The following is a 9942-nucleotide window of genomic DNA, read 5'->3' on the forward strand; positions in this document are numbered from 1 at the left end:
CTTCCAACAAAAGCACTTATATGCCAAGTGCTTCTTAAGGAAGCAGTCTCGAACTAGCCATTCTTTACTGTGATTATTTGGTTTCCGTTTTTACCATGCGATGGTTGGCAGGAAATTCACAAAATCTCATCTTTCCATTCTACTTTCATTTCATATAGCTTTTATTCAAAATTGATCAATGTCATCATCAATCCCAGCAATCTAACTTCTGTTTGATGAGAATTCTAAGCTCCGGGGCCGGGCGGCTCTCCTTCGCCTTTGCTTTCCCTTCCCTTCCCGCAGAGCAACATGAACTACTAAAGATTCTACAAACAGGCATCTCCAATCAAAACATACTAAAGATTCACCCGCATGAAATGGAATGGTAGCCACCGGAGCGACGAGCCAATATTTACACACACGAAAACCAACCGCGAAACACAAACACAAGCACAATCCACAATTATACGAAGTGGCAAAACACTCTAATATAACACTTCAGTTGCTCTCTTATTGCTCTCTTATATTGACAAGCAAAGACTTCTAAGTTAAACAAGGGGTAATTCAAGACTACGAGTACTAATTACCTAGGCAGTAGGCAGAGTCACTTCCCATGTAAATCCTAACAAATTGCAATCATAAAACTAGTAGTGTACAACTCCCTCCGTATTCACAAGGTTTCTGCTGCTTTTAGTGAGTGTAAGTTCATCTAGCTTGTAACAGCTGCTGCCTGTTCCTGCACCAAATTCCACGTCTAAATCAATAAGTCGAGCACAAGATTCATCGGAACTTGGGGACTACGGCTAACATGATATAAACAGTGGGAAAATTAAGTTGATGGTAGCACTACGTACCATTTTCAGTATTTAAGATCAATCATGAGGGGGGGAGCCCAGCACAGAACCACAAACAGACGTGGAATATGACATTGTATCTTCTTTTGGTATGGACACAAAGTTCAGGGGCGTAGTAGACATTCTTCTCATTTCCTTGAAATATCCATTTTGGCGCCCAGAGTAAGATCGAGGTGTCAAGAGCTCAGGAGTTCCACTGCCAACTGAGTTCCGACGAGGAGTAGGAGGCACGGATCCATTCCCATTTGAACGATATCCATTTGGCTTCCTAAAGCTGGTGCTTTTCCTAGGACTAGGTTTGGACCCATACATGGCTTCTTTCTCTGTGAGGAGCAGATCTTGGAGTTTCTTTTGGTTCTATAAATGGAAAGAATGTTAAAGACATCATCCATATGACCACTTTTTTTTTTTCGGTAACTCATTTCAAAGCATTGTTAAGCCATAATTAAACAAAACCAATTTCTAAATTCATTTGGATAATCTACTTTATTGTCGTATCATTTGATAACAATTCACAACAGTTTAGTTAAATTACCCTAGATTTTTTCTTATCCTCTTCTTTTTGCCGCCTGCTCACTTTGTAATCCTCCAGTATCGACACCAGTCGTGCCTGCAAATATTGTTACGGAAGTTTAAGATGGCGGACACTACACCAAAAACACATCCACGAACTTTTGTTGCAAAAGTAACTCACCCCATCATAAAGAAACAACTTCTTCCTCTCGTCTTCCCAGGCCAGAGTTTTGTGTATCAGATTGTCAACAATTGCTGGAAAGGGAACTTGTTAGCTCTACCGCTGTTACATCCTCAGACAAAGAGGCAAATTCTAAAGAAAACAATACCTGGAATTTTGGTTACAGTCACTCTAGCTCGTTCTGCACGTTTGAGGTTAATATGGGCACCTCTCCCTGCACTGTACCGGTTATCATCCTGGAATTCAATTAACAAATTTTTATAAAATGTGTAAAAACTAGAAGGCATAATAATCAACCACGGAAACTGAAAGATGGATTCTTGTTTGTGCGTGAACCAAAACTTAAATCCTAATTATGATTCCCTTTCATATCATGGCATGTGGAAAGGCTACCACAACTTCTCAAAGCTTACTTGATTGTAGTCTTCGAGCCAATTTTCCTCTTCACAAGCAAATAGCCACCGGTCGATCCTATCCATTATTTCTTTCCGGCTCATAGCCTCTTCTTTAGCTTTGACTATATGTGCTTCTATGTTTGCCAGAAGTTCAGAAGGATCTACTAGACCTGAACAAAAACAACAATATTTTTCTATAAGAAACAAAAGACAAAAAACAATATTTATACGTCTTTCTGTGTCAAGTATATTTAACCTAAGCATCTAATTAACTGGCTTTGAGACAAAGTGAAGTTTCATACCCGAATCTATCAATGCATTTGATTTCTCAGCAGCTGTGCTTATATCAGGTTCAATATGAGCCATTCTGCATACTTCCTCCAGTTCTGCCCTCCTTTTCATAACAAGTTCTTTCATTCTGCTTGCTTTCAATTCAGCAAGTCTCTCCACTTCTGCCGATACCTGTCAAAGAGATGACAAGGAATTTGATGTTCAACTTGCAAAAAATTAAAATTAGAAGATGCGGAGATTGATATTCAACCTGTTCAATAATTTCTGTTGAAAGAAGGCCTGGTTCCGTAATTTCTGCTTCTGAAATTCCAAAAATGCGAGTAACCCTTGAAAAGTTACTCCTTTCTTCTTTTGACGAGTCCATCAAATTCCAAAGTTCAAAAAGTGACGCTACAATATCTTTTAGCTGCATTTTGTAACAGGGTTATACTTCAGATTCCAAAGTCACAATCAAAATACATGTACAGTATGATCATCGATTACCTTATTGATTCGAGCTTTTCTTTCAGTTTTCAACTTGAGAATAGTCTGTTCTAGGCCTTCCAATGTGCTGTTGCTGATGTTTGTAGACTGTTCAGTGTTCGCCCTGTGCAAGCTAGGATCCACTTCACTCACAGTGTGGCCAAAATCCAAGCCAAGCACACCGCAAAGAGAATGAACCTCGTTTACATGTCCCAAAACCTTGTTGAGGCGGTCAGACTGCAAGCAAATAAAGTACATTCTACATATCAGAACATATAAAACTGCAGGATAAAGCAATCCATATCATTCCAAGGCATCCAAATGATGCAAACATTTCACGAGGAGTTCAAATTCATATTATGATATAATTACCTTCTCTTTTTGAAGAGTGCGAAGATGTGCTTGATATTCAGTTAGCTTTCTAACTGACAAGTCGTGTTCGTCCAGGGTTAACGAACTGACTGGAGCATTGTTGAGATGGTTGTATCCAGATATCTCCCCGCTGATCTTCTCAATTTGTGCCTTTATATCTGAAAATTGCTTCATCCTCTCCTCTTTCTTCACTCTTAGATCTTCTACAAGTGGTGCCACAGATGCAAGTTTTTCTTTCAAAGAATTTGCTCGCTTCTCTCTCTGGATCTGAAGATTTTATTTTAGAATCAGATGAGCAAGTCAAATAGCAGAGGCACATAAAACAGGTCGCAGCAATCGGTTAAAAATAATTCATACTTTTGTTATGTGATATTGTGAGACAGAGAACGGAAGTTTCTAAACATTTTGTAAACTCATCATGGAAACAGAAAAACTGGAAGAAACAAATGAATCACCAAGCAGATAAAGTTTTTACAAATCATTAAATGGCCCAATTGCAAAAGAGAGCAGACATAGGAGGAGAACAAAAAATTCAAGGATGAAGCCAAGAAATGGTCAAAAGATTATCATTACCAAAATGACAAAGTTCCAATGGATTCCTTACCGGTGAATTAATATTAAGTTCCCCCAGAGAAGCCATGAGAGTTGCAAGCTCAGCTTCTTTGGCTGCAACAGACTGATGAAGGCGTGCCTTGGCATTGGCAGCTTCGTCAACCTTTCTCCTGTAAACATCTAAGCATTCCCTCTCCAACTCTAACAACATGCGGTCTTGGTCTGCTATGCTCTCACCAATGTCATTCCATATTTGCTGCACTCATTGAAAAAGCCATACACAAAATCAATTACTGTGGAAACACGACTCAGTGGTTTGCAGTATCTTTCTCCTTTTCAACAGGGAGAGAATAAGAAACTTGCAACACAGACTGGGGACACGAACATCTTATTGACACAAAGTAACCAAATGCTAAGAGGTAAAGCAAATTCAATCAGAAAAACGAAACATCACACACCACACATACTTCTCTTCCTCCCATGAATTATTCATCATAAAAAATTGCAGAGTAGAAGCAGATGAGAAAGGTAAAATCCAAAATTCAGATGGAGAAAGAAACAAATTTAACTATGGAAACTTGAAAGCAAAGTCCATAACCAGAAGTTCTATCTACTGCATTCCCTCTAACTGCCATCCCTGGTAACAATACCAGAGTCTAACACCAATCCAAATTAGGAAGAACCAAAAGACAGTCCACTCTCATGCGCTCATACCCCTCCTAATGCGCAACCATTTACGGAAAAAGCTGCAATCAAGTTAACAGAACCCTGGTCTAAAAAATCCCAATAGAATAAAGATTACAAAATAAACACATTGTTCTGGAACTATATAATTCAGGAAAACCCCCGCTTTTCACCAGACAAAAAAAAAAAAATCAGTACAAAACAGATAACCCATCAAATTTGGTATATGATTTTGCAAAGAAATTCAAGAAAAATTCAAGAAATTGGAGAAGTCTAGTTGAAGGGAAAAAAATAGAAATATAACATAAAGAATCACTAAATATTCAAACACTACTTTATAGAAACTAGGCTCAATTCACACAGTAAAGAGAAAATGGTAACTGGGTTTCAAAATTACTGTGAACAGATTGCATTTCAGGGGACTTGTTACCTTAAAAAGGTGCAAAGACCTGTACTTTCTTTGTTACTTCAAAGAACCCAAAAAAGACCCCAAATTTATAGCTCCACTAGGCTCATCATTATTACACATTTTAGAGAATTAATCACTGCTTTCTTTTGACGGAGCAACAAAAACTTAAAAGTTGCTAAAAACCCCAATCATTAAAAGGGCCTAGGTGAAAAGAAAATTTTCAAGCAGCAGTAGCAGAAGAAGAAGAAAAAAGTTGAGGGTTTACCTGAAGTTCCTTGAGTAAAACATTGCAGCTGGCGCTGGTACGGACACCGATGGTAGGACTCCCAAGAGCCAGCATTTTGCACAGATCCCTCTCTCGCTTACTTTCTGTTTCTCAGTCTAGAAAGTGAAGTGAAAAGCAAGTTTCTTGGTGGGTTTTGAAGTAGGCAGAAAAACCAGAGAACCCCAACAAAAATTGAAGCCAAAAGGTTGAAATTTGGAAGACTTACAGAAGAGAGAAGAAAGAAGGAAGAGGAGAGAATAGAGAGGGGTTTAATAAGTGCTTTTTTTGTAAGTCAAAAGAGACCAGGAGACCAAGACTCAGTTGGGCATATCTCCATTGCCTCAAACAACCTGAGTTCTCCTAGATCTGAAGCAATTCTCTTCAGACTTTTGCTGCCAAAGCTTGCTCCTTTAGCTCTTCTTTTCTCTGCTTTTTTCAGATTTTTCAAGAAAATGTGAGAGACCAAGAAGAAGCAAAGGATCTCCGAGATGGGTTTTGAACGGAACGGGAAAACAAAAGAAAAAAATGGGATTAAACAACAACAGGGAGCGAGAGAGAGAGAGAGGATTAGGGTAAAAGGTTGAGACTTTAGTGAAAGAAGAGAAAATTATTGGCAATGGACTTACTATTTAGTAATAACCAGAAAAGAAAACCATCTTTCTCTCTTTATGGGGCTTGGGGTTTGGCTAAAATGCGCCTTGTGTGTAGCAGGTGGACATCAATCATCATCTGCCTAAATAGTCTCTCTCCCACTCTCTCTCTCTCTCTCTCTCTCTCTCTGGAAGTGAGTGTGTGAGCTTACAAGTGTCGCTCTCTCCGTCTCTGGAAGTGTGTGAGAGCTCACGGAAAATGATCCGGAAAGGATCTCTTCCACCAAATCTAACCAATCATCTAATCTGGATTTTTAAAATTTAATTCAACGATTAATGTTATTATAATTTTTTAAAAAAATTCATATTTATTTATTGCTGTTGGTCAAATTTCAAAAGCACAAATTAATTGATAAGAGAGATGCAGAGATGAACCTTTCAGGGCTCCCAAGTAGAAAAAGCACTGCATCAGCTTATGCGCGTGGAGTTTACTCTCGAAAACAGAGATGGAAAATTGGGAAATTGAGAGAGAGAAACCCACAGTAATCAACCACAGTGGTTAGCTGTTTTTTATGGTGATATTTAGCAATTAATTATCTCCTCTTCATGCTATAAAACTAATTAGCTGTTGAGCATATTTATACATATTTTTTTTTTACTTGTTACATATTTTTGTTATTTTTTATTTGTTGATTTTTATCAATTTATTTGATTCGAATATCAAAAATTAAAAAGGGTGTAAGAGAGGTTAAAATGAGTGATGGATAGCAATGTCCCTTGAGTAATTAATCTGCAACTGTTCTTATACATATGAAAATGATGTGTGCTGTATTGGGTTGCTCAGCACCAGACTTCTTATCTTCCAATCAAAACAAGGCAAAATAGAAAAGGATGGGAATATTGCTTTTGGGGTTTATTTTTTCCCTTGATAATGTAGTTTTCAAGGGTTTGGTTTATAAATTGATGGTTTCACTTTCACCCACAAAAAGAAAACAAGACAAGCTCATCTCATGTCTACATGTATATATATAATGTCATATTTTTACACTAAAAAGTCAATCCTGATACTATTTATTTTACTCTTTATTTTGTCATTATCGTTAAAACTCAAAGTTTTCAAATCATTTTCATTAGTTTTCCTAAAAAAAAAACACATCTCATATATATATATATATAGGCCCTTTATGTAAGGTGATCCCCATTTTTTTCAAAAAATGAGGTGTGAGGCCCACTCCACATCGAACTTCAACAATCCGAACCATCTATTTTGTAAGTCTTGTTTCATAGATCATCCTTACAAAAATTTAATTCAATTTGAAATCATTTGCCTATTTAATTATCAATATAAAATTTCATTAGTTCTTATATAACAAATTATTCGTTAATTTCTTTGAACTCAATTAGATGTCTTAAACATTTCCGATTTGGCTAATACTTTGCAAAGATGGTCTATGAGGTGCAACTTGAAAAATAGACAGTTCAGATCGTTAAAGTTTGATGTAGTGTGGATCTCACTACTAATCCCCATTTTTATAAAAAAAATTGGAAATCTCTTCCCTTAAAGATTTCCTATTTATATATTAAGGCTCAAGAATGTCTCAAGATTGCTGGAACAAACATGGTACGTTAAATCAGGAGAGAAACTCTTGTAAGGTAGTTCCAGTTTCCATTTGGGTATGGTTGAGGCACCCATAATTTTGTTTTTTTTTCTTCTTAAACAAGTCTTTAAGTAAAATTTTCACCGAGGAAGAAAATTTAATACGTGCTCCTCAATACTTCATCATGACATCAGAGCTAATAATACGATGACCTATGAAAACATTAAAACGAATATGATCACGCTATTATGCTAAGATGGGGTGTAGGTAATTCATTCCACTCTAAGCCTCGAGGTAATTCATAATTAACCTACGTAATTAGAGCCCCATAGGTTTCTTTTAATTAGCAGAAAACAATACATCAATGGTCGGTACGTCAGAAACACTTACAAGTTCCAACTGCCTTTATTATATGTACTTTGCGATGATATGAGTAATTATGAGATGGACGCTTGAACTGATCAAGTTCATATGGATGCAACATTTGACATAGAGTACTAAGCTCCAAAGTAAATAATTGAACAAATATTTATTTATCACCAAGGCTTAGGTTTGTTGTTTCACTACATCAAAATCTAAGTTCAAGCCTCGTCACCGATAATCTTTTTTTATAAACGATTGATGCAATTAGAACTAATCAGGAAAAGTAATTCAATTTAGATGCCCTTTTGTGGCTCCAATGGTGATTAGATCAACTCGTTATTATTTTAAGAGAAACTGTAAACTCGATAAAAACTAAGACCTCACTGTAAGTCATAAAAAAATGCTTGTAATATGTTATGGCTCGGGAAAAGGTTATACTGCCCTCCCCACTAAACTTATGATTACCAATAAATAAATATGCAGCAGTTCTATGTAAGTTAAGCCTAAAAATAACATAATTAATATGCAAATACATAATTAAAGTGCATGTGCATGAGAATGTGGAACACGTGAGCGTGAGGCTGAGACTTGCATCTATAGCCAGGTTAGTTTCGTATTATATTATATCCTCCTATTATCCTATACACATGAAATTTGTTAATCATAAAATGCATGTGTTATTATAAATATATATATATATATATATATAATTATACACGAAAATACTTAAAGCAAAATGCTTGTGACTTTCGGGAGCCATATGTCTGCTTTGTTTCAAGTTTTTTCATTTGTCTAGAAACAAAGTCCACAGAATATGATTTTGCAGAAGATGATGATTCTTCAACCAACAAGAAGCAACCAACAAGAAGGAAGGAAACAGAGAGGAATGAGAAATTAAAGCATTTCACACTGTACGTTGTCATTGTAGCGTCGTATGATAAGGATATCACGTCATACATACAAAAATGTACACATGTAGTTAAAATATTAACATAGGTACGATGGTAGTGTATTCATATTCTCCTACTATGAAAATTCTTTTCGAGAAAAAAAGACATGAGAAAGCTCTGAGTAAACCTTTTACGTAGGCATCTAGCTAATACATTATCAAGTATTTGTATCCAACAAACAAAAAATGATTGACGTTCGATCTTCCTACATAAATACGTATTATATCTCAATCAATAAAATTATCCCCTAATAATTATTGAATTATTAGTCGGTTTGGTGGATTAGGTTAGGTCCAAAAGCATTATCATTCGCTTCAAAAAATTTGGTGCTTTTGATTAACAAATAGTTCCAAGTATTATGCTATCCTGTAATGGATGGTGATGGATGCTGTTGGTACCTACCAGGGACCATTCATTTAGCTTGAAAGAATGAAGGAAGTACTGAGCGTATACATGGTACTGCAAGCCAAAGACAAAGAAACTATATAGCTGGCCGTGAAAAATAAAAAACTGGATATGTATTTCATTAATGCCATGCAGGACCCAGCAGTACTGTTTTTCATTATCAATCATAGTCACAGTCACACGACGAAGGAGATGAACTAACCTCCGCTCAAATACGTATGTGTATTATTGTAGCATTCCGAACTAATGATGTATATCATATATCATATGTTTTAACGTTAAGAGTCACAATCACATTATGGAAAAGACGAACTTATCTCCACTCGAATACATATGTCATTGTAGCATTTCAAACTAATAATACGTATCATATATTTTAACATTCTCACTTAACATTGCACCATTGATTAGGAACGGCATAGTAAATGCCATGCCATCTTCTTTACCCTTTTTACCAGGAAATTTCTCATGTTAAGTACTGGTCTCTCCTTGCTACTTGTTTCTCAAACGGGTGGATGATCTCCACAGCTATATCTATATATATATATATAGCAATCAAATTTTTTTTTTGGGAACTTTAACGAAAAGCTCTAGGTACTGTTTATTTTAACGAAAAATCATATTTTTACACTAAAAAATCGGTACTGTTCATTTTAACGAAAAACCACATTTTTACACTAAAAAGTCAATCATAGTACTATTCACTTTACCCTTTATTTTATCCTTATCGTTAAAACTCAAACTTACAATTTTAAAACTTTTTTTATTAGTTTTCCATTTTTTTTTCCCAACTCTCATTACTATTCTTTTACCACTGATGCAATCAAACCCTACTTACACTTTGTCTTTATTCTGAAATGACAAAAAGAGAATTAATTTAGTAGAAAAAATAACAAGATAAATCATGCAGAAGCATTATACATTATAATATATAATCTTTGAAAGTTGTTTTCCATCATTATTTGGTCTACCGATTTGCTATATTTAACTTGTTAATTTATATATAACTACCTGCATAATTGCATCATTAAAATAAAGCAGACTAATCATAATTAAAGTGAGAAATTTCTAAAAACTAT

The 9942-nt window shown here is 35.7% G+C and overlaps 1 protein-coding gene across 2 annotated transcripts; it reads right to left on the reverse strand.

Annotated features, from left to right (window-relative positions):
- Positions 1–452: 452 nt before the first annotated feature.
- Positions 453–5658, reverse strand: LOC137730859 (65-kDa microtubule-associated protein 6-like). Of its 2 annotated transcripts, none has more exons than XM_068469852.1 (12): positions 4958–5658; positions 3652–3855; positions 3048–3314; positions 2697–2912; positions 2464–2619; positions 2225–2384; positions 1941–2092; positions 1676–1763; positions 1528–1601; positions 1369–1443; positions 834–1190; positions 453–709 (listed from the first exon to the last, which is right to left on the reverse strand). In XM_068469852.1, exons 1-11 carry the CDS (start codon positions 5030–5032, stop codon positions 852–854), a joined length of 1806 nt encoding a protein of 601 aa, XP_068325953.1. In that variant the 5' UTR covers positions 5033–5658; the 3' UTR covers positions 453–709; positions 834–851. The 2 variants fall into 2 exon arrangements, with proteins under 2 accessions (XP_068325953.1, XP_068325952.1); XM_068469851.1 differs by having other exon boundaries at positions 453–715; positions 4958–5656.
- Between the last annotated feature and the right edge of the window lie 4284 nt (positions 5659–9942).

This window comes from Pyrus communis, chromosome 4 (assembly GCF_963583255.1).
Source record: "Pyrus communis chromosome 4, drPyrComm1.1, whole genome shotgun sequence".
NCBI classification, from domain to species: domain Eukaryota; kingdom Viridiplantae; phylum Streptophyta; class Magnoliopsida; order Rosales; family Rosaceae; genus Pyrus; species Pyrus communis.

Coding starts and splice junctions, on each gene's coding strand:
- LOC137730859 (XM_068469852.1), bottom strand. CDS start 5,032: ATGCTGGCTCTTGGGAGTCCTACCATCGGTGTCCGTACCAGCGCCAGC. Junction 3,856..4,957: donor TTTTACTCAAGGAACTTCAG/GTAAACCCTCAA, acceptor CAATGAGTGCAG/CAAATATGGAATGACATTGG. Junction 2,913..3,047: donor GCACTCTTCAAAAAGAGAAG/GTAATTATATCA, acceptor ATTTGCTTGCAG/TCTGACCGCCTCAACAAGGT.